Below are 25,568 nucleotides of genomic sequence, written 5' to 3' on the forward strand. Positions count from 1 at the left end.
CACACACACAACCACACACACACACACAACCACACACACACACACAACCACACACACACAACCACACACACACACACAACCACACACACACAACCACACACACACAACCACACACACACAACCACACTCACACACAACCACACTCACACACAACCACACACACACAACCACACACAACCACACACACACACACAACCACACACACACACACAACTACACACACACACAACTACACACACACACACACAACCACACACACACAACCACACACATCCACACACACAACCAATAGGTCTCACCTTTGGGACATTTTAAGTGTTTAGCCACGCAACAGTTGATGTGGTTGCACCAAAGATATTGTGCTGCATAACTAAATACTTAGAAGCGAGACCTATTGGCTATGCCAATGCTTGTTTCGCATTTGTCACCCCTAGTGGGATGGGTATGCTGAGACGTGAGTCCCGTGCTCTCCATGCCACTGGAATCAAGCTATCCTGGCTGAAGAGTAGTGAAACCCCGAAACCGGTCCTAGGATGCTTGTTTCCAGTCCAGGGAGGACCTGGCCTAGCAGTTCGGGCTGGACTGTTCCCATTGGGCACAGGGTCAAGACTGATTTGCATATGACTTGGTCTAAACTGGAATGGCATGGTGAGCAAAAAAACGATGGATTTAGGCCCAGATCTCTGTACTGGGGGGAATGTATGACATTGTTTTGCATTCTGTCCATCAATAGTTCTTTTTGCATTTGACACCCAGAGTGGGACGGGTATGCTCAGACGTGAGTCCCGTGCTCTCCATGCCACTGGAATCAAGCTATCCTGGCTGAAGAGGGGTGAAACCCCGAAACTTGTCCTAGGATGCTTGTTTCCAGTCCAGGGAGGACCTGGCCTAGCAGTTCGGGCTGGACTGTTTCCATTGGGCACAGGGTCAAGACTGAGTTGCATATGGCTTGGTCTAAGCTGGAATGGCATGGTGAGCAAAAAAACAATGGATTTAGGCCCAGATCTCTGTACTGGGGTGAATGTATGGCATTGATCTGCATTCTGTCCTTCAATAGTTCTTTTTGCTTTTAAAAATTAAGGTCATATAAATCATCTATTCTAGAGGACCCAAAAATACCTAAATATCTTAATGGTGTGGTGGAAGGATAATGCGCCTGAAAAGATACTGGTAGTACCTCTTGGAAGCAATTAAAAACCAAAGTTTCTGTTTTTGGGTGATTGATCCTAAACCCTCAAATATCCGTATAGTCCCTAATTTTAGTAAAAGCGCACATTATATAATTGTTGTCCGCCGCCAGATAAAGATTCATGTCGTCCGAAAAAGTTTCAATTTTGCTTCCCCCACCACCGGGGGTCGGATAGTCTGATCTTGTCTGAGAGCACAGGCCAGGGGTTCTATAAATAATGAAAATAGAATTGGAGATACGGGACAATCCTGACGAGTCCCGCGACTGATAGACATTACCCCTGCTAACTCTCCATTAACTATTATGGATGTCTTGCTATTGACATATACATTTTAATTGCCTGTATAAACTTGTGAGAACCAGCAATCAACAACATTTGCAGCCACTGCTTAATGAAGGTGAATGAAGATCCATCCCCCAGTGCAGAAACACTCGACCACATCCTCTCTTGGTGTATTTGGGCCAATGAAGCAGGCTACAGTGCGCGAAACAGCTGGGTGAGGGCGCACTCCTGCAAAAACTAAATTGGCCAAAATGTCGAAAGCTAGCCAGAACTTCTTGACAGACAGCAATTGCGTGACTGTCGATTTGACAAATAATTTAAAGAGGCCTCTACATCTGTCAAAGAAGGAAAACATTTGTAATAATGATTCAAGTGGAGTAGGCCTCTCTGCTGTAATACAGGGTTCACAGGCCACTCCGGAAAGTCAGGAGAATAAGCAGTCTGCTGCCTTCTCTGATGTAATATAATCAGAGGGGGTGGATGCCTCTAGCGGAGCGGCCTCTGCCATGCTACAAGGCTCTCTTAGTTGCACTAAACCTAGTTCGGCTCAAGATGTGACGAGCAGCCTTAGCCTCAATGTGACACAGGACAGTTAAAAAACTTCCATATCCTCTGTTTGGTGCAAAAGGATATAGTTCACCATCCATGGGGGATAAGGCAAACTCATCTCTAAAGGAGCCAGAGGGAAGCTGATGATCCTGAGCCTTCATACTGATAAAACTAATGATCAGTCTTGCGAGGAGGTGCATGCACACGATGAGATGGGGTCATGATGTGGCGCTTCTCCAGCTGGTGATGTCCGTTCTGAGCCCTCGAACAGTTTCATCTAATTGGGCTTCGGGAGTATCTCTAGAGGACACAGAGTTAAGGGCCTTGCTTCAGCAGATTATGGAAGAGTTAAAGGGAGATGGGGAGTGTCAATGATATCGCTCATCTTGAGGTTCAAATAAAGCTAAACAATATTAATCAGAGTTTTGCAAGTCAATTCCGGACTATCACAAGTGGAACAACGTACATCTGGCTTAGAGGATTTTCAAAATTGTTTGGAATCCCATGTATCTAAATCAAAGCGAGAAATCTGCAAGTTGCAGATGAAGCTAAATGAGCTAGGAAATATGTCTAGGCGTTCAAAGCTGCTCTTTGTAGGGATTCCAGTAGGACTTGAAGCTGGTCAGGACCCAATCAACTTTATTTCGGGTTTGATTCATCAATATGTTCTTCCAGATAGCTGTGCTAAGCCAGAAGATGTTTCCATTATGCAGGCGCATCAAGTCTCTTTTGTGCAATCTCAAAATGCAAGTTTCCTCGCCCATTTCTGTTTAACTTTGGAGACTTCTGGATAAAAGAGATGATTCTGTCAGAGGCTATAAGAGCAAATGGGTTTCAGATGGTGGATAAGGGGTGTTTGAATATCTTTTTGGACATATCTGCAGTTGCGGCTTGCCGTTGGCTGGAATTGAAGTTGATTTTTGAGACCCCTCAAGAAACAAGAGATTCAAGCTGCCCTGGTACCACAATCTAAGCTAAAGTTCGTAGTAGAGGGCCAATTCCATGTTCTGAGGTCAATTGAGCAAGCCAATGAACTTCTACAACAGAGGAATGGACGCTCTAACTAAATAGGTGCTAAAAACACGATGCTGCGTTTGGTATTCAGACAGAATGCTAGATATTATGCTATGGATAGATTGGGTTCTGCAGTACTCTGCCTATGCCTTATGTGTTTGCAGAATGGTGACTACATTGGAGGACGGCCATTTCAAGGCACTCACCACAGGGGAGCGTAGGAGGGCAAGGAGGCAGGCAGGCAGTCTCCGCTTGGGGGCCAGGGACAGGGAGGGCTCTCTGTGATGCACTGCTTGGAGGGAGGAGTGAGAGCGAAGGGAAGTGAGAGTAAGGGGGATGGCGGAAGGACAAAAACTCAAAAAGGCAGCAGCACAGTTTGGTTCGAGGGCTCACTTATATGCACTAGTGTGGTAAAAACTTCATTTTTTTGGTTTTATCCATGACCCCTCAACAGTTGAAAATTATTTCATGTAACACCAACGGCTTCCCAAATAAAACAAAGTGAGTGGCAATGCTTACCTGGTTTAAATCGGCGAGTAGGATTTTTGATACAAGAAACACATTTGAAAAATGTGTCTCTTTTGGGGAAAGTTCCTGGTTATATTCACCATGAATTTTATGCCTCATTTAATTCTGCCATTAGGGGAGTTGCCATTCTGGTGGTAAAAGAGGTTCAATGCGAAATAATTAAAGGCTATAGAGATTTAGGTGTAGATTTTTCCCCCAGCTGATTAACTTGGTCAATCAATCAGTCAGGGGTTTTATAGCGCACTACTCATCTGTGAGGGTCTCAGGGCACTGGGGGGTAGTAGCTCCTTTGGTCTCTCGAAGAGCCAGGTCTTGAGGTCATTTCTAAATTGGTGCAGTGTCGGACTCCGTCGGATGCAGTGTGGGAGTTCGTTCCAGGTCTTGGCCGCGAGGTAGGAGGAAGATTTACCACCTGCTCTGGCCATGTGAATGCAGTGAGCGGTGGCTAGGGCGAGGTCAGCAGAGCGAAGGTTTCTCCTAGGGGCATGTAAGGAAATTTGTTCGTTGAGGTGTTGGGGCTGGTGTTATGGAAGACTTTATAGGCATCTGTGAGCAGTTTGAAAGTTATTCTTCTTTCGACAGGGAGCTAATGGAGGTCGCAGAGGTGTTGAGTGATGTCATGTTGGTGAGTTTTTATGATCTAATAGAGGATTCCCCAGAGGCTCTGCAGTCTCTTTGTAATTTTGCAAAGAATGAAGCTGGTTTTAGTGTAATATGTGGTGATTTCAATATCGTCCCTGATCCGGCTGTAGATTCCTCCCAGGGTAATACATTTCAGAGAAAGCCAAATCGAGCACATTGTTACATACTCTGATGCGGGATTTTACATTTCTAGATTGCTGGTAAAGTGACTACTTGATGGACAGGATGTATACTTTTAATTCTAAAAGATTTTACTCATCTTCACGTTGTTTTTTTCTGATTTCACATGCTCTGTTAAGAGATCAATCAGAAATAATAGCAATTCCTTTCTCAGATCACGCAGTCATTATAGTAACGCTGCTTTTTTATGATCAGAAATATGATCGGGCAAGAAGGTCCTTCAATAGATCTTTACTTTCTTGTGAACAATGGATATGTCAAATGCGGCAGGCGTTAGAAGAATTTTTAGAAAGTAATATAGGTACGGCCTCTATGTTTAATGTATGGGGCGCACTTAAAGCCTCTCGTTCTAATGTAATGTAGAGGGAAAAAAGTGTAAGGCAGCCTTTACAATCAGTATTTAATCAGGCAATAGCGAGGTATCTAATTACCCCTACGAAAGAGAACAAACACGATCTTGCTAAAGCTAAATACAATCTGCACGATTACTTTACTACCAGAGAGATAATAAATCACAATTCAGTTCTTCTGAAAAGATACGAAGAGATCCAACAGAAAGACAAATATCTAATATGGTCAACAGGCCTCGCTTATGGACATGCCCTTTCATGGCTCCCGGTTGTTTGGAGAGAAGGTGGATTCTTTGCTCTAGCACTTTAAGGATTGCAGAGCTACTCCAGGTTGTTGGGCCTTCCCATGACCCCTGTCAACCCTAGTCCTCCTTCTGCTCCTTTTGTGGCCATAGAAGGGGTTTCCTTCCGTGTCTGTATACCCCCCGCCACCCCAGCCAGCAAACCACACAATTGTTTCATGGCCAAGGATGCGGTTCCCACAGACCACATGGGACAAGCAGCCTGTAGTTGAGCCAGTCCACCAATCCCTAGCAACCGCAGCCTCCAAACCCCTTTAGTATGCCCTCTGCCCATCATGGGCATCCAGTGAGGGGCAAGATATGCCATTACTTGCACTTTTGGAGATCCATATCATCTGACTGTTGGGTTTTGCAGTTAGTCCAAAGGGGCTACTCCCTCCCCTTTGTGACCAACCCTCCCCCCACCCATGCCACCTTTTTGCAACAAGCTGACCGAGGACCACCTCTCCTTCCTTAGTAAGTAGGTATCTGAAAGAGACTAATAGTTATGGATTCCTCACCTTAGAATTACCCCAGGCGTCAGACTTTATCCGGAAAAATATTTCTTCAGCAGTACCCCTGCGCGTTGGTAGGTGGCATCGGAGGACTCCACGTTCGTCATTGGCATCGAGGTCGCCGGAATGACGTTGATGCCGCCCCTCCGCGCTGACGTCAGTTCTTTCTTTTTCAGCGCAGATCCGGAGAAGAACGGTACCTTGAGTCACTTTTTGACTCTCTTTTTGCGACTTTAGTCGACATCTTTTCAAGTCGTCACGACACCTGGTACCACAGGGATGTCATATCGGCGGACTGGCTTCAAGCCTTGTGGTTCTTGCCACAAGCTGATGTCAGTGACGGACCCCCATCTTGTATGCTTATGGTGTCTGGAGCATACCACGACCCGAAGTCGTGCTCTGACTGCTGGGCCATGGCCCGAAGTCTTTGGGGGAGCGGTTCCGAAAGCTTCTGGAGGCCCGGCAGTCTGCTCCACTCCACTCGAGGTCCTGGTCAAGAGGGAGGTTGCGCTACCGGTCACGGAGCCATCACCACCACTCCTCGTCAAAGTCTTCGGTTAAGTCGAAGCACAAAAGGAAGGCGAAGAAGCATCGTCACTCTTCGCGTTCTTCCCGGCTGTCGGCTGATGCTACGCGGGTTGCGGAAGGTAGTCGCCCGGCTCCGCCCACGGTGCCTGTTGGGTCGGCTCCGAGCCTCCCTCCCTTTCCGTGACCCGGGGCGAGGCCTGCCCAGCTTCGTAGCTTTTACAAAGCCCTCCACACCATCTTTGGGCAGCCCGACCCCCCCGGCGCGCCTTCGGGCTCCGCGGACTCGGCTGGGGGTTCTAGGCCTTCATAGCCAGAGGCTTTGGCGCCGCAGGGCCCCCAGGGATCCAGGCCTGGATCCGGAACGGCACCGGTCAACCTTACAACACCTCCCCCCGGCGCCAAATCAATTGGCCCCCCCTCCGACGCCGATTGTGTCCCCAACTGACGTCGACCCCAGCCTCCCTCTCGCTGTGGACACGGGCCGGACCGACATCGGTAGCGGCGCCGACCGGTACTTTTGTACCCCTGTTCTCCCCTGGTGTTCCCTATCGCCCTGAGTGGCTACCCTCTGGTGGACCAGTTAGGAGAACTGGGCTGGAGAGAAGAGTTGGGTGAGGCCAGTGGTCTGGACACCTCACCCGACTTTGGCATGCTGTCTCCCCCTACCGTGGCTACGGAGGCGGGTGCATCATAGGCAGTGGTGTTGCGTAGGGTGGCTGAGGCCTTAAACCTTGAGTTTCCTACGGTGGCAGTCAGGACTAACCTCCTGACCAAGGTGCTTTAACCGGCAGCTGCGTCTTTGGAGCCCCTGCTGCCGTTCAATGAGGCCCTCATGGACATTCTTTTGGGCACTTGGTCCAAGCCCAACACAGGGGCTTATGTGGATAGGATGATGGCCCGACGCCTCCGCCTGGCCCCAGGCGACCCCATTTTCCTTTCCCAATACCCCACCCCCGAGAGCTTGGTGGTCCAAGCCTCAACTTTCAAAGGCGCATTCCCTACTGCACAACCTGATAGAGAATCCAAGAAGCTGGACCATATTGGGAAGAAAATGTTTTCTTCCTCCAGCTTAGGACTGCGGTCGTTGAACACCACATGTCTCTTGGGCCGTTACTCCCATTCTGTTTGGGACACGGTTGCGCAGGTGCTGCCACAGTGCCCGGAGGAGGCCCGGGCCGTGCTCTCTCGTGCAGTTGCTTAAGGGAGAGATGCAGCGAAGTTCGCCATACGATGTGGGCTGGACACCGCCGACTTGCTGGGCAGGACAATTTCAACGTCAGTAGCCCTGAGACGCTACGCCTGGCTGAGGTCCACTGGCTTTTTGGGTGGTGTCCAAAGATATACTTTTAGACATGCCCTTTGATGGCCGTCCCTTGTTTGGCGACAAAGCAGACAACACGCTCGAGCGCTTTAAGGTCTCCAAGGCTACGGCCAAGTCCTTGGGCTTCACTTCTACCTCTCGCCCAGCAGTCTGCTTTTTGCCCCTTTCGTGGCTACGGAAGGGGTGCCCCGCCACGTTCGGTCCAGAGCCACAGGCCTGTGCAAGCTGTCCAGCCTCTGGGTGACCGGGGACGTGGGACCCACCGTCATGGGTCTGGGTGCCAGCGTACGGGCCAGTCCACCAGCACTCCCTATGCAGCAGCCTCCAAGCCCTCCTAGTCCGACCTTTCAGGGCCACCATTTGCCAGTGTGCAACAGGATTCGCCATCACCTCCCCACTTGCTCAACACCACGTCGGACAGGTGGGTTTTGCAGATAGTCCGAAGGGGCTACTCCCTCCCCATCGAGACTACCCCTCCATCCATGCCACCTCAATTCCATCGCATGTCGGAGGATCACTTGGCCCTTCTCCACCAGGAAGTTACGGCTCTCTTGGCCAAGGGAGCCATCAAGCGAGTTCCTGCCTCAGAATTAGGTTGTGGTTGTTACTCCCACTACTTTCTGGTGCCCAAGAAGGACAAGGGCCTGCGTCCCATCTTGGATCTCAGGAATGTCAACCGCTTCCTGTGGAAGGAGAAGTTCAAAATGTTGACATTGGTCCAGGTCCTGTCTGCCCTCGACCCTGTAGACTGGATGGTAGCATTGGACTTGCAGGATACTTATTTTCACATCCCCGTCCTACCGACCCACCGGCGTTACCTACGGTTCATGGTAGGCCATGGGCACTTTCAGTTTACAGTGCTCCCCTTTGGCCTTACCAGCGCCCCTCGGGTGTTAACGAAGGTGATGAAGGTGGTCGCAACTCATCTGCGCAGATCAGGGGTTCCAGTCTTCCCCTGAATGTTGAAGGCAGGCTCGCCCCAGACTGTCGTCTCCCACCTCCAGACTACGGTTGACCTCCTGCATTCGCTGGGGTTCACCATCAATGTGCTGAAGTGTCACCTGATTCCCTTTTCAGAAGCTCCTTTTCATCGGAGCGGTTCTGGACACAGCGCAGTCCCAAGCAGCGAGTCTGGGATATTCAAGATATGATTCCGATCTTTCAGCCTCTATCCCGGGTTTCAGTCAGACTGACCCTGAGGCTTCTGGGCCTCATGTCCTCCTGCATCTTGCTGGTGGTCTATGCCAGGTGGCATATGCGGGCACCGCAGTGGGACCTGAAGTTCCAATGGGCACAGCATGAGGAGAATCTTTCCGATTGCGTTCAGATCTCGGAGGGCACTGCACACCAATTGCAGTGGGGGCTAACGAACCAGGATTGGGTCAACGGCAGGTCCCTCTCCCTTCCTCAGCCAGAGTTCACAGTGGTGACAGATGCATCACTTCTGGGGTGGTGCGTCCACATGGGAGAGATGGCTCCACATCAACCTTCTGGAGCTTCGAGCGATCCGTCTTGCACTGAAGGCATTCTTCCTTCTGTCAAAGGGAGAGTAGTGCAGGTGTTCACGGATAATGCCACCGCCATGTGGTACTGCAAGAAACAGGGCGGGGTGGGGTCGTGGACCCTATTTAAGGAGGCACTTGATCTCTGGAATTGACTGCAACATCAGGGCATGTCCCTAGTGGTTCAACACCTAGCAGGTTCTCTGAATGCCATGGCGGACAAACTCAGCCGCTGGTGCATAATGGATCCCGAATAGCCTTCACTCGGAGGTGGTGCAAGGTCTCTTTTAGCAATGGGGAGAGCCTTGGTTAGATCTATTCGCCACCGAAGAGAACGCACAGTGTCAGCAGTTCTGCCTGTTTGAATTTCCAAGGCGGCACTCGCTAGGCGACGCTTTTCTTCGTGAGTGGAGTTGCGGGCTTCTATACGCCTTTCCGCCTATACCACTTCTGCCCAGAGTGCTGAAGAAGATCAAGCGTGTCAGGGCCCAAGTAATTTTTGTGGCCCCGGACTGAGCATGAAGAGTCTGATATCCCGAGCTTCTGTACATGGCCATCGATCCTCCAATCAGATTGCCCCTTCGGGAGGATATTCTGTCGCTGCAGCAGGGGACGGTCCCCTACCCGAACCTGTCCAGCCTCCACCTCCTTGCGTGGAGATTGATCGGAGGTGTTGACAGCTTTCGACCTTCCTTCCGAAGTCTGTAACGGTTTCTTGGCATCCAGGCGGCCCTCCACTAAAACGGTATACGCCTGTAGATGGAACAAATGTGTGGCATGGTGCACAGCAAAGGCTGTGGATTCCCTTTCTACCCTCCTTTCAGAGGTTCTCCTCTTCATTCTTTCTTTGACTTAGCAGGGCTCTGCCCTGGTCTCTTTAAAAGGCTATCTTTCTGCCATTTCGGCCTTTCTTCGGCTTCCTGATCAGCGTTGTCTATTCAAGTCCCCTATTGTAAATCGCTTCCTTAAGGGCATTACTCACTTGTTTCCTCCCATTCCTTTTGTAATGCCCCAGATGGACTTGAACCTTGTTCTGACCTACCTTATGTGTGCTCCTTTCGAGCCGCTACATAACTGTCCATCACTTTGCCCACCTTCTTCCCGCCCTCGCATCCTTCGAAAGAGGAGGAGAGACTCCACCGTCTGGATCCAAAACGTGCGCTTTCCTTCTATCTGTATCGCACAAAGCAATTCCGGGTGGATGACCAGCTCTTTGTTGACTATGTGGGCACCAGTGGGGCTGCGTGCCCGTTCCACCAGGGCGAAGGCAGCCACTACTACTTTGGGACGTGAAGTCCCTCTTCATGACATCTGCCAGGCGGCTACGTGGGCTTCATTGCACACATTCACCAAACATTACTACCTGGACAGCCATGTGTGGAGAGATGGCTTCTTTTGCCGTTCAGTTCTCCAGGACTTTCTGGTGTGAACTTAGTTCACAGATCCACCTCCGGGGTTGGTATGGCTGGGGTATATATTCTAAGGTGAGGAATCCATAACTGATAGTCTCTTTCAGATGCACAAGTTACTTACCTTGGGTAACGATATATTTGTAAGAGACATATTATTTATGGATTCCTCACCGCCCCACCCATCCTCCCCGTTCTGCAAACTGACTTGTAGGGTAATGACTCCCTTTCAGGGTCCTAGTTTGTTGTGCACCAGTGGTCATTGTCTTGCATGGCTCTGCGCTTCTGGTGTGGAATGTTGTGTAAAGTACTGACATCAGCGGGCACGGGCAGTGTCTAAGTAGATACAGTGATGTCATTCCGGCGACCTCGACGCCAACGACGAACGCAGAGTCGACCGACGCCTCCTAACGATGCACAGGGGTACTGTTGAAGAAACAAATACAGATATACTGTTACTGAAGGTAAGTAACATGTTCGTTAGCTCTCTTGGCCAAGGGGGCTATAGAGAATCTGCAGGCAGAAAAAGTCTTTCATGGTTGCTATTCCCGCTACTTTCTGGTGCCCAAGAAGGGCGGAGGCCTTTCTCCTGTTTTATATCTGCACCTTCTCAATCTCTTCGTGAAAAAGGAGAAATTTAAAATGATCACGTTTGCAAAAATCTTGACTGCCCTAGTCCTACGAGACTGGATGGTATCACTGGACTTACAGGACACATATTTTCACATCCCTGTCCTGCCGGCCCACAGGCGTTTTCTGTGGTTCACAGTCGGCCAAGAGCACTTTCAGTTTGCCGTGCTCTTCTTCGGCCATACCAGTGCCCCTTGGGTGTTTTACAAAACTGATGGTGGTGGTTGCAGCTCATCTGCGAAGGTCAGGGATTCAAATCTTTACCTACCTCGACGATTGGCTGTTGAAGGTAGATTCCTCCTGGCAGTCGTCTCCCACCTCCCCCTCCAGACTACAGCGAACCTCCTGCACTCGCTGGGGTCCACTGTAAATGGGCCAAAGTCACACCTGACTCCTTCTCAGACACTCTTTCATTTGAGCTGTTCTGGACACAGTACATTTTCAGGCCTTTTCTCCTGAGCGGCGAGTCCAGGACATGCTAGCTATGATACAGATGTTTCAGCCTCTATCCTGGATTTTGTGAAGAATGACTATGAGGCTGTTGGGCCTCATGGTCTCCTGCATCCTTCTCATGACACCTGCCTTCTGGTATTTGAGGGCTCTGCAGTGGGACCTGAAATTCCATACGGCACAGCTTCAGGGTATTCTCTCAAACATGGTCTAGATCTCTGAAGTAACTGCACAAAATCTGCAGTGGTTGCTAACGAACTGCTATTTGGTCAGTGGTACACTGCTCACCCTTCCCCAACCAAAGCTGACTGTAGTGACAGATGCAACACTTCTGGGATGGGGCGGCCATATGGAAGAGGTGGAGATCAGAGGACTCTGGTCTCTGGAGGAATCCTTCAATCATTGAGATTGAGCGGCGCCAGATGACAGCTTTTGACCTTCTGCCCGAAGTCTGCAGTGTTATATTGGCAGCCAAGTGTCCCTCCTGCAAGACAGTATACAACTGCTGTTGGAGCAAGTTTGTGGCATGGTGTAAAGACAGACAAGTTGATCCTCTTTCTGCATGCCTTATTCAGGTTATTTTGTTTATTCATTCCTTAGCCCAGCAGGGCTCTGCTTTGGGCACTTTGAAAGTCTATCTTTCTGCCATCTCTGCAGTTCCAGATCAGTCATGCTTTTTCAAGTCCCCCATTGTACATAGGTTTTTGAAAGTTCTCCAACACATATTCCTACCTTCACCCTTCATAATGCCACAGTGGGACCTTAATTTAGTCCTCAGATTCTTAATGTGTGCTCCTTTCTAGCTGTTATATAGCTGTCTTATCCGAATCCTTACCATCAAAATGGCTTTCCTAGTGGCGATAACATCTGCCCGCAGTGTCAGTGAGCTGCAGGCCTTGTCATCGTTGCTGCCATACCTTACAATCTATCCATACAAACTGGTCCTTAAGACTAGAGCATCCTTCCTCCCAAAGGTGGAAACTCCCTTTCATGTAGGCCAGTCTATCAGCCTGCCTACCTTTTACACTCCGCCTCACCATACTAAAGGAGAGGAGAGACTCCATCGTCTTTACCCAAAAAGAGCATTGCCGTTCCAGTTGGATGATCAACTCTTTGTGGGTTAAGTTAGAGCAAAAAAAGGGAAGGCGGTGCAGAAGCGGACCATAGTATGATGGATAGTGCTCTGCATCAAATTCTGCTATGTATTGGCCTAAAACCAACCTCATGAAGGATTACATGCTCACTCCACCAGAGCCAAAGCTGTGACCACTGCATTACCTGTCCTGGATATCTGTCAGGCAGCAACATGGGGCTCCCTGCACTCGTTCACAAAGCACTACTGCTTCGACAGTCATTTCCTGCAAGATTGCCATTTTACCCTACAAGATATTCTAGTATAAATCAGTATTTTTATCTCACGTCTGGGAGGTCTTGCTTGGGTGTCTATTCTAAGGTAAGGAATCTGTGGCTAGAAGTCTTTATCAGATGAACAAGTTAGTTACCTTCAGTAATGACTCTATCTAGCCGCAGATTCTTTACAGATTGACCCATCTTCTCCACTCGGTGAACATATTTCAGAGTAAGGGACTGTCTCCCTTTTAAAGGCCCAAGTTTCACGCACCAGTGGAAAGTGTCCACGTCAGAGTGCTGGGGTTGTCCCTATGTAAGAAACGCGCATATCGCTTCTAGCGCAAAAGACACCGCATAGAGCCAGACAACGCCACCTATCATCTAGCAGGGTTACGACTCACGAAAAAAGTTCCGGATCCATTCTGACGTCTGGGGATTATTCCAAGGTAAGGAATCTGCAGCCAGATAGTCTTTACCAGAAAAGGCGTTACCAAAGGTAACTAACTTGTTCTTCTCTGTAGCCAAAGCTGCTAGAATATGTCTACAGCTATGTACAATGTACTGTAGTATTTGAATGACTAATTCTTCCTCCATTTTCCTTCTGAATCCAGAAACATTTCATCAGTGCCAGGTGCAAAAAGAAACTCTAGTTGCGAATACAAAGTTCGAGAAATCTTGGATCCTATGTAGACTAACTACAAGCACTGGTAACCTCCACTTCTCTTTTTCTGAGTTTTAGCAAGAGTGCCACCTAGTTTTCTGGCAGTTATATTTCCCATATTTTTTCTGTCCACACATTGACTTTTTTCCAACTCTGTCTCCCATTTTTCATCCCCCTCAGATTTTCTGTCTTCAAGCAAGCCCTGATGAAAATGTAGTTAGCAGATGTCCCTTTGAAACCTCTTTGAACATCATGGGGCAGGTGCTTGCGACCCATGTGCGCAGATGAAGCCCAATGTCCTCAAGAAGGGAGAGACAAAATTATTCGTCACCTGCAAAAGATTCTTGGTCAAAATCAAAGTCGGGGTCCCTCTTGTTGAGCCAATTCACTGAGAAATAAAAACCCTAAAGCAAACTTACAATAGGTCACCCTCTTACTCTCATCCTGAGCTCGGGGGAAAAGGACTACATCCACAAAGTAGTGCAACTCCCCATCCAATTCCACATCAATTTTATATAACAAAAGCTTAAATTTTAAATAACTTTCTAAGCACAAGAGTTTGAGCTGAACAACTTCAGGCTTTTCTGAAAAGCTCTGTTGGCAATTTCAGCTGCTCAGCAATCCTCGTATGTGTATGTGTATGTGTATGTGGAAGATGGATATGGTCCACTCATCTCCCTTGATTCTTATTGACCTTGGAGTGATGCTGGCGGTTCTTACCTCTTTATTACACGGCAACATCTATTTGTGTTGACCCGAATGAGAACTAAAAAATCCATATTGCGACACTGCCATTGTTGTTCAGAGCCATCGAAGAAGCCTATCACTGACTTCAGCTGATTACTTGACTCAAAAAGAAATAGCAGATTTAAAAAACAGATAATTAGACCATTTTCTCCAGTTATGGTCCCTCTCTCCCCCTCTCTCTTATAAGCCGTTGTTGCAGTCTGTTTCTGGCAGTGGACTAGCACTGGGAAGCCCTGTTGCTGGGACAGCTATGCATGTTACACATTTTATACCATACCATAACATAAACACATTCAAATGTCTCGTATTTTTTGGCACATATTCTCTGGTGTTTCTTGAACTTAAAACAACAGAGCTTGAAGATAGAATAAGGTGGAAAATATCCTTCTCCTGAGCATTCTAATGCAAGCTTACATTTGAGCTTACAAAATGCAAGTGCCTTGACATATCCTCTAAAAAGGATTTCTTTGTTCCTGAAAACCATATTACATTCGAGCAAGAAAGTTTTGCAGCTGCTGTAAAAAACAAAGCTGCAGCTCCTGCACGCCAACCAAGTAAAATTAAAATGATATATTTTTAAGCACACCTGAATAGAAAAAGTCTTCTACATCTGGATTGCCGTTTTGCTGCTAATCAAACTGCTTGGGTGAAGCGACAATCCATCCCAGATATCACTTGTCAAGCAGTTAGGAAGCATTGGGTCAGCACCTACCATCTTTTCAGACCGCTTGTCCTCCCACAGAAAATGCTCCAAGCCTCATTAACAAAACTGCAGCATAATACCTTCCTCATAGCTCCTTGGGATAGGGGGCCAATGCTTTTAGACTGTTGGACAGAAAGGTGTTTGCATTTAGAAGCCTAGTTCTAAAGGCTTCCAAAGCCACATGCCCGTAAGAAGGTATTCGAAGGCTGTAAGGGGTAAGGAACCTCAGTCCATGTCTAGCCTCGCTGAAGACGTGATATTTTGCAGACCTCATTGAGGATGACATGAACAATACCAAACGTACGAGACGAATGCTGCAAAACACACTATGCATTCTGGTTTGTATGCAGGTAATGCATTGGCTCATTGCGTGCTACCTACAGTACATCATATGCAAGCTTGTGTAGATGAGCTTCACAGGCATCTGCGGATATGTATTTTGATGGTAATTGATTGATTGGGGAGACTCCCACACTTATGTCTTGGTAAATAGGCTATGACTTATACGCTATGGATAATCGTAAGATGTTGAGTTTATCTTTATCTTTTTCTGTTATGGTTCTGTAACTGAAAGACGCTTTATTGATTGACAGATGTGCCTGGTTGTGTGGGCTCGATTGAAGAGCAGTACACCTGTCCGGATGCATACCGACATTTCATAGCCCGCTTCAAAACGTCCCCTCTTCCCAAGGTAAGAAATGTTCTTTTCTTTATCTCTCCTCCAACCAATCACATGTGACTGCTTAAAAATGACACTGTTGCTGTGTATTTGTTCATGCACGCATGTGAAACATTGTCTCCATGAGGTTGTGTTGTGGAATCTGTACATAAATTATTGTGGGAAGTTTTCCTGGGCTGCAAGAACCTATTTGAACAGGCCAGGGGTGCCATGTTTGCACACCTGGGCTTCCATTTAACCAATGCATGCATTCTGCAAGTTGTAGTCTTGTTTTTTTTAGTTTAACTAATTGGACTAAAGCAACAGACTACATATGGGATACATTACCCCGCTGTACATTATAAAGATATTGTAAGGAACAAGAAGTCCCATGACCATATAGATTCTTTTATAAGGTCCTGATCTCCGAAGTGGCATGCAGTATCCTTTTATGTACGGCAGAGAGTACTTTATTCCTATTAATACATGGTCGAAAATTGGTTTGCCTAACAAACTGCTGAATTCCTTCATGTGTTGTTCTTTCATATGAAAGAGGTTGTATGCACACCAAAAAGAATTTAGAAATCTGTTGCAAACAGTGTTAGAACCAATTTCATGTAAAGCAGATAAAACATGGTGTAGCTCAGAATGTGAAGAAACATTCGGAAAGATTTATGTGTCCTGTAATGACCCATTGCTTGCAAAAATAAACCTATTGCCATAAATATCTCCTTTCTGGTCATTTAAAAAAAAAAAAACAGATATTAAGAATAAGAAGACAGTTCTCCTTTACCTTATCTAAACTGCAGCTGTAATGTGCTCTTTGAACTGTCGTTCACCATGGCTGCTTGCTCTGGCAGCAGGCATTGTGCTGTCATAACTCAACTGTAATAACTTTTTACGTTTGAGCAGCTATGTATTTTAATATGACAGGTGACTTACAGCGTCACAGCTTGTGTATAACCGGGAGATGTGAGACCGGCTATTATAATAGAATTGCAGTCTCCCATAGTATGCAATAAAGTCACCCTTGCTGTACATTATAAGGATATTTATTGCAAGTCCCTGAGCAGTTCCATGACCATATAGAAGGAGGCCAAGGCTGAGTTCCTTGATAAGGTCCAGGGACTCCAAGGTCACTTGCAATAGCCTTTTAACATACGGCAGAGAGTATTTGATTTCTTATAATACATTTGAACTCTATTGTTATTCCCACAGACTGCTTAATCCATTGGTGTTTTGCCCTTTGAAACATGAAAGCGATGATAAAAGGTTGCAGACATAAAGAATGAAAGCAGAATCTGTAGTGCGAAATTTAAAATAAAAAAAAAAGTGTTTTTAGTAATCTTTTGCAAAACAGATATGAGACTTAGTTTAATGTAAATCAGATTAAAAAATGCAGTAGCCCAAAATGTGAAGAAACATGCAGAATTATTCAGTCTGTCCTGTAATAACCTATAGCAGGCGAAAAAACATGTTGCCATAATTATATCCTTTCTACTGATAATTGCTTACTTTATAAAATGCAGATAATAGGAAGGAAAAGCCAGTTCTCGTTTTTGTTATCTAAACTGCAGCTGTAATATGCTCTTTGACCTGCCTTTCACCTTGGCTGCTTGCTCTAGTAGCAACACAACTGTAATAATGTATTACAGGTGAGCAACTACGTCACAATTCACCTGTAATAGAGAAATTAGAGATTGGCTTTTGTATAGTATTAGTAGTCTCCCATGTATTATATATGCATAGTACCCCTTGCCTCTAAATTAGAAGGACATTACAGGTCTCAGAGGAGTTCTGTGACCCCTTGTCTTTGACTATTTACATTGCCTCACTGCCTTCTGGCTAGGTTCGCACTATAGAGCTAGCATATGCATACATACATATGGAGGAATTTGGCCGAAGGCTGAGTTCCTTAGCATGATCTTTGAACACCAGCGTGACTTGAACTATCCTTAAAATGTACAGCAGGGCATTGTTTCCCCTTGTAATGCATGGTATCACCATCAGCCTTCTTGCAAACCGCTTAAATTCTTGGTGGCTTCCTCTTTCACATGAAAGCGAGAGAATGGTTGCGGACATGAAGGATAAAAGCAGAATTTTAAGCAAAATAAACACCTCAAAAAGCAGTTAGTAATTTGTTGCATAGATATATTAGAATCAGTTTAATGTAAGTCAAATACGGAGAAACTGGTAATGCGTCACAATTTGTAGATAAAAACGGTCTATTTGATGCCATAAAAATATAGTTTCTGCTCATCACTATGTGTTTTAGAAAAAATAGTCAGGAGACGAAAAGCCAGTTCGCTTTTTTCTTATTTAAACTGCAGCTATATTGATGCACTGTGATTTACCTTGGCTGCTGGCTCTGCAAGGAGGCATTATAATGTCACTTCTGAACTGTAATAGCTAACTACTGTTGAGTAGCTATGTATTTTCATTATCAAAGGTAACTGGAGATATCACAAGTTGCCTGTAATGAGGAATTTAGAGGAGGGCTTTTAGACGGGGATTGCACTCTTCCATGTTTTATAATAGTGTATTAAGGTTCTGTATGCAGATTGTCCCATTAACAGACATATGTAGTCACGCTTTTTAAAAACCTATTTAAAGACCTGTTTCGTTCAGGGAAAATGACGTACTCATGCACTTACTTGCCTTATAAACTTTACAAGTGAATGAAAAATATTCTGGACTTGTTCATGTTTACTTTTATCAGACTTGGAATGCGTTTGTCTTGAACAAAGAAAGCAATTGTTTTGGGAGACAACCAATTTTTTGGAATATTGCACATGCTGTTCTGCATTTGAAGGGCAGGGATTTCTGTGTTTGCCTTGCTTCTGCATGTCAGGATCTTCATATATATTCATAAACATTAGAATATTCCTGTTTATGTGGCAGAATCCCTAGACACTTTTTTTTTAAAATAATTCTTTTTATTGAACATTCAAGAGAAAACAGAAAAGGTCATGTTACACATTCAGTCAAGTATCCCCAAGCCGTGTAGCCCAGCGTCCCCAACATGCAGTAGTATTATACAGTGATTTTTCGTACATCTCTGTGACAGTCACATTTTGTTAAGTTCATGGCGTCAATGGTTCGTCAAAGGTGGGGACACATGGGGGTTCACACACATTTCCACGATATTCATTCCACTTAGTCCATAACCCTATCCATTTTTGGGGACAGCCATGGGCCACATACACCGTTTTCTCCCTTGCCATACACCAATCCAGGTCTTTTTTCCATGCCTCGAGTGTCGGTGGCGCCTCTGCTCCCCAAAGTCTTGCTATGTTTCTCTTAGCTACCATCTGTCCAAGAGTCACCCATACCTTACCCTTTGTGTTTAAGTCTGTAGGCTCCCGGAGTTCAGGAGACATCTTTTGGCCTCCAATCTAAGGCCCACCCCCCATACTGTACTCATACATTCGTGCACTTTTCTCCAGTAGTGTTGGATGAGTGGGCATTCCCATAGTATGTGCAGAAAGGTCCCTTGTAAGCCACACTTCCTCCTACACCTCTCATCGGCGCTTCTACCCTTGAGGACTGGTCGTCTCCCAGTGAAGTACACCCTATGTAGAATCTTTAATTGGACCAGTTTTAGTTTTGCTGAGATGGCGACCTCTTTAGGTCGCCATTCCTCATTGTCTATTTCTAGTCCGTCCCTCCCCCATTTTTCCCTCAGCACCAGTAAAGGATTTGGAGTGTGGTGTATTAACTTTTTGTATATGAGGGAGATGCTCTTCTCAGGTAGGTGTCCATCAAGTAGTCTGTCCTCAAGAGGGGAGGACTCCGGAAGCGTCGACCCAACTGGAATGTTGGTCCGAAGGGAGTGTCTGACCTGGGCGTACCTATAGTACTCCGATTGTGCCAGTTCGTGGGTCTGTTGTAGTGAAGTGAAAGATACCATTCCCTGCGGTCCCCAAAGGTCTCCTATACGGGAGATACCTATTAGGTCCCACTTGTCAAACCCTTTCGAGCGCCCCAGCACTCCTAGAGCCTCAGCGTCCCAGAGTGGGGTAGCAAGTGTGAGTCTGTTGGCCCACCCCAGATTCCGATTGACTGCATACCAAAGTTGCACGGAGTGTCTTGTAGGCCCTGTGAGAGGGAATTTGGTTGGTTTGGAGTACAGTGCCCTCGTAAAGTCTCCGCCCGGGAGGGTCCACCTATCCATATTATATGCAGGCTCGTCCCCATTGCTGTACATACACTGGTTTATAGCGGACAGGTGTGCTGTCCAGTAGTACTTTCTGATGTCGGGGAGGGCAATGCCCCCATCGTACCAACTGAGGGTTAGCTTATGGAGCGCTATGCGCGGTGTCCCATTCCATAGTAGGTCCCTTTGTGTAGATTCGATTTCTTTAAAATAAGCCTGCGGGACCAAGTCTGGGTAGTTTTGGAGGGCATATAGGAAGCGCGGCAGTGCCATCATTTTAAAGAGCACTGCCCGTCCCAATAGGGATAAGGGGAGCGCCTTCCAGGTGTTGGTGTCACGCCTGAACCTCTGCAGTGGCGGGAGCAAATTTCGCTCGTAGCAGGACTTGGCATTCTTTGTAATATATATACCTAGGTATTTAAACCCTTCTGCGGCTATTTGGATGGGGCAGACTTTCGGTATGGAAGGGGGACACCCATGTAAGACGTACAGTATCGATTTGCTCCACTTTCCGAAACTGGTGAATATGTCCAGTACCACTCTTAATGACTTTTGAGGGGAGGCAAAATAGAGTAGGATATCATCTGCGTATAGGGAGATCCGATCCTCCCATCCTTCTGCCCATTTAAGTCCCCGGATAGAGGAGTCCTGCCGCATCCAGGTAGTTTGTTATTTACGACTACCTGGGCTAATGGTTCCGTATAGAGGAGCTGCACCCAACCAATAAATTTAGGGCCAAAGCCCATCTTTTTTAGTACCGCCATTAGGTATGCCCATTCAAGTGTGTCGAAAGCCATTGTTGCGTCCAGTGACACTACAACTGCGTCTTCTTGAATAGTGGAGCAACCCCCTCAACACTCCATGTAGGCGTCGCAAGTTGAGGGCAGTGTTGCGGTGCGGCATGAACCCCGCTTGGTCCGGGTGTACAAGTTTAGTTATAACTGGCCGGAGTCTGTTTGCCAAAAGCTTGGCAAGTATTTTGGGTTCCGCGTTCAAGAGGGAGATCGGTCTGTATGACACACAGCTGACCCTCGGCTTTCCTTCTTTTGGGATGGCCACCAACGTGGCGATACGTTGGTCACTTGGCAGTATTCCCACCTTTCCACTGTCTTCAAACATACGATTTAAGTAGGGTGCCACTCTGTTCGGGTTCAGCTTGTACAGCTCAATTGGTAGACCGTTAGGGCCTAATGCCTTGCCAGGTCGGAGGTCTCTTATTGCCTTAGCCACTTCATCATTTGTGAGTGCGCTCTCCAACGCCTCTCGGTCAGGACCTGAGAGGGTAGGGAGTTGGATGTCTGCCAGTAGTTTGGAGGAGTCATCTTCTGAAAGTTCCGTGCCCCTTTCATATACCAGCTCAAAGTGCGCAGCAAACTCGCGGACTATGTCTTGAGGTTCAGTTAAAACAGTGCCAGCCATACTATGGAGCTCCTGTACTAATCTCTGCGCCCTCTCTTTTTTGTCCAGCCAGGCTATCATTTTGCCCGCTGTGTCCCCTTGATCGTACAGACGTCCGTCCCTATCTCTTGCAAGAGTTTTTGCAGCGTCGGTTGCTATTGCTCTGTATTCTGCTGCTTTAATTTCCACGCGGTGCATGTCAGCCTGGTCTTTGCCGTCTTTCGCGATCTCCTCAAGGCGGAGGAGATCATGTTCGATAGCGACCTTTTGTTTTTCTTTTTCTTTACGCATCCCCGCTATGGTCGAGAGGGCCTGTCCCCTGATCACTGTTTTAAACGCTTCCCACAGAGTAGTGGGGGAGTCCACTGTGCCCTCGTTTTCTAAGAAGTAGTGGTCGATGGCACGTGTAATAGATGCCCTGGTCCCCCGATTATGAAGATGCCAAGGATTGATTGGCGCCACACAGCCCACCTTTTGATCTCCTACCGTGAGATGGACCCACACTGGCGAATGGTCTGAGATACCCCGCGCCAGGTGTTTGATTTCTTGTGTGGTCACGCTGTGATGAAGGGGCATGAGGATATAGTCTATCCTTGAGAAGGTATGGTGTGCTCCCGACAGGAATGTATACTCCTGAAGGGTCGGGTGGCATAGTCTCCAAAGGTCTGTGAGGCCAAATGCCTCCAAGAAATCGGGGAGCCATGTTTGTCCGGCGCTCATGTCGTGCGGCGAGATCGGTCCGTCCGGCCAGATACCACCGAATTGAAATCCCCCCCAATTGTGAGTTGCCCCTCCGACAGGGATAGCAGGAGTGAGCACAGGTCTTTGTAAGATTGCGTTTGGAGTCCAGGTGGGATGTAAACTGTTAACAGCGTGAGTGTGTGTCTCTCCCATTGTCCCGAAATCGCCGCGAAGCGTCCCATTGGGTCGGCCCATGTGTGTTGGACGGTTAGCGGGAGGGTGCGCCTGGTCAAGATCCCTTCCCCCCCGCCCCCCCCCCCCCGAGACCCCGATGTGAAACTGGCGTGTGCCATCATTGTGTAGCCCCATCTGTTGAGTGCTTTACAGTAGTTGCCAATAAGGTGTGTCTCCTGGAGCAGGACTGCTTCCGGGAGGTAGCGTTTTATATGTTGGAGGACGACACTCCTTTTGATTTTGTCTCCCAACCCGTTGACGTTCCAGCTCAATAGCTTTAGGTTTTTATCCCAGTGCGTACTCATTGTGACAGCGAGCAGTTCTGCACGACCTGCGATAGACGCAGCGCCAGCGGACGGCATTAAATTGTAGTTTACATGACCAGTGTACGAACCTCTTGCTCCCTCCCCTCCCAACATAACCAAAACTACATAACATACCTTGAACCCTCACTCCTCCCCCGTTCCCACCCCCCTCCCTGCTACCCTGCCATGTAGGCCCAACTCGCAGGGTGCCTGTCGCCCTAACAGCTGGTCAACCATGACCCGGGGAATGGACTAGTACCAACTGCAGCCGCTAGAGCCCCTTACTACCACGTTCTGAGTCTGTCCCAGGCTTGATCTCTCAAGGCGGCCACTGTACCATATTCTATATCATTTGTTCCTCCCCCCCCATTGCACGGGTCTTACCTGACCCCTTAGCGCTTCATGTTAAGCTTTTTAGCCCGGAACGCCCCCAACGGCGTATGGTGTTTGTTCAAGGGCCGTTGATGCCCCCTACCTACTAGTCCGAATGACACGGGCCACCCCCCACACCCCCCAGCAAAACATGGTATACATTACAGTTTGCCGATATAGTCCCATCCACTTCAGCTCAGGAAACCAGCCTCGATCAATGTCTCCGTGCTGCCGGCAGTCCTGGGCTACTTGATCTTGATCTCCAGGAGTGCAGGCTACGCTTGTCCGAGTCTGATCGTTCCCCCGTCGAATCCGATGTCCGGGCGTGTGCCTTTCTCTCACCGTCCCTGGTCCCTTCCGCCTGCTCCCTAGTTGCTTGTCCCTCCAGCCAGTCCTGCACTTCCGTGGGGGTGGCGAAGAAAAAGGATTTTCCGCCAGCTATTACTTTGAGTTTCGCTGGGAAAAACATTATGTATTTGATTCCTCGTTGCCGGAGAACTGCTTTCACCCTCTCGAAGGAGTTTCGCTCCTGCTGGACTTTAAGCGTAAAGTCTGTGAAAAAGCGGATAGTCGAGTTTTCGTATTGTAGATCTCCCTGGACTCTTGCTGCCTGCAGTATCGCGTCACGGTCTCTATAGTTGAGGATTTTTGCGATAATAGTCCGGGGGGGCACACCCGGTTTAGGCTTGGGGATTGGCGCCCGGTGCGCCCTTCTGATGGTGAAGAGCGAAGAGAGCCGCATCGGCCTGAGGTGGTTGAGAATGAGGTCTTCAAGGAACAGGTCCTTGCTTGGCCCCTCCAAACCCTCCGGGACCCCCACCACTCTGATGTTGCTGCGACTGGACCGCCCCTCTTGGTTCTCGAGCTTCAGGGCCATTTGCCGGTGTTGGTGAGTCAGGGCTTCGATCCACCCCTCAAGCTTTTTCGTACATGTCTGAAGCTCCAGGACATTAGCTTAGTTTGTTTTCACTTTTTCCGCTGTTTTGTGCATATCCGCTCTCATCAAGTTCATTTCGATGGACATTTTATCAATTTTCGTTTCGAGGGTGGTCCCCAGGCTCTGGATAGCAGTCATTATAGATGTGAGGGATGGCTCACCATCCCCAGGTTGCCCCCCCCCCCCCCCCTGGGCCCCCTCCTCCTGTGGGGTCGGCTTCGGACAGCATATTTGTCTAGTTTGTTAGATTGCACTGTCGTGGCATGCTTGTGCTTCATTGTGCAATCGCCCCACGTATGTCCACACCGCTACCAACTGGAACCTTCCCTCGCGGTGCGCTACTCCCTTCACGAAAGATTGAGGTTACGTAGGTCACCACTGCACCGTAGTTGCCGTCGGCAGGTTCCACACCAGCATTGGTTTCAGGGATAGAGGTTCTCCCTGCTGTGTACAGGGTACAGTCTTGCATGTGCACAGTATTGGTGGCGTCTGGGAAGTGGTCCAGCCGGGTGGGGTGCACTGGTGACAGGTCTCCCCCCAACCGCCACCTCCTCATCTGCTGGCACTCTCAGCTACCGCACGCATTCCGTGGCACGGTCCCAGAACTGTTGCCCCTCGATCTAGTAGACAATACGATCCCCACTGCGAAGTCCCGCCGCAGGAACCGGTGTGCCGTGCAACTGTATGGCAGGTCAGGTATGTTGCTGTTCGCCATCCATACTACAACCCACCAGGGCTCGACACGTGAGGGCTCTCACTCACGACTGCAGTTCAGTGTCTCGGTAGGGCCCCCATTCTCTCCATGTGTGGCTGTGTCTCTGTTTCTGCGGGGCCATGGGCAGCAGTATCTCCTCAACACTCACCAGTTCAGTCCCCGGTGTTGGGAACGGGCCCCCACCTAGCCCCTAGAGGTGCCGCTGGGGCGCGCGGAGGGGGCAAATGCACGATGTGCGCAGGCCGTTCGCTACCATTGCGTCCCCCAGGGCACCGGGCCTCTTCTTTGCAGATAAACGTGTGCCCGCTGGGGGGGGGAGCACATACGAGCCCCCGCTCACCTTGTTGTCCTCCACGGCAGGGCCCGCCACGTCGCCCGCTCTCCGCGGCTTCTCGCACTCGGCTCTCACCGGCGCTGCGACGCTCTCCCACGGAGGAGTCGGAGCGGACAGCCCCGCCCTCCAGGCTGGTAGCGATCTCAGCGCGGGCCCCCCGCTACACCGTCCGGAGTCTTGACTCTCCCTGGGGGGTCAGAGGTCCAACCCCAGCAGGCTGCGCTCTTCTGCACCAGGCGCCGAGGTGCTGATTCGCTTCAGGGACCTTCTTTACAGGCAATGTTTGCGGTGATCCGGGCCCAGCCGCGTTGCCTGGCACTTGAGCCACCCCAGGTCTCCTCATGGCGGATAATAGATGGAGGTTTTAGGCCTCAGCCCCGGCGGAGCTCGCTGGTTAAGCCGTCATCTTAGTTGGCACCAGGCCACGCACCCCTAGACACTTTTAACTACGTAAAAAAAAAATTTAAATAAAATTTGGACATTTTGGAGTGCACATTACACTATCGACGACTAAATTATTCAACATTTTGAGAATGTTTAGTTACCAATTAAGTGAGGCAATGCTTACAACAATGTTGCAGCGTAACGCTTATTGCTCAAGGGTGGCTGTGGACGTGATCCCGAATGCTGCACTACCTCTATAGTGCAGCTGGTGGAACATGTTGACAGCCACACATGAGAGGAAACATTTTCTGAAAATATCGTAAGTGTTTTCTTTTAAAAAATGAAAGTCCGGATGCAAGAGAAAAGGTTCCCTTATGTTCCAATTGTGATTTTTAGGTCTCACCTACGCAGCGCACATGCGATGCATAGGAGGGCCTTTAGCCGTTGCTCTGCTCATTTTCAAGCACGCACTCGTGCTTGTGGCGGCATCCACCTTGCTGTTACTCGCTTCCACAAGGCGGATGGTGCCACAAGCACGAGTGTGCTTGAAAACAGCTGCATT

The 25,568-nt window shown here is 48.3% G+C and overlaps 1 protein-coding gene across 2 annotated transcripts in view; it reads left to right on the plus strand.

Annotated features, from left to right (window-relative positions):
- Positions 1 to 25,568, plus strand: part of WDR90 (WD repeat domain 90) — a 1,426,420-nt gene that overhangs the window by 656,401 nt on the left and 744,451 nt on the right. For both annotated transcript variants that reach the window (XM_085628141.1, XM_085628142.1), the window contains exon 29: positions 15,426 to 15,523. In XM_085628141.1, the coding sequence (XP_085484267.1) occupies positions 15,426 to 15,523 (98 nt within the window). The remainder of the gene's footprint in view (positions 1 to 15,425; positions 15,524 to 25,568) is intronic.

This window comes from Triturus cristatus, chromosome 10 (assembly GCF_964204655.1).
Source record: "Triturus cristatus chromosome 10, aTriCri1.1, whole genome shotgun sequence".
NCBI lineage: Eukaryota > Metazoa > Chordata > Amphibia > Caudata > Salamandridae > Triturus > Triturus cristatus.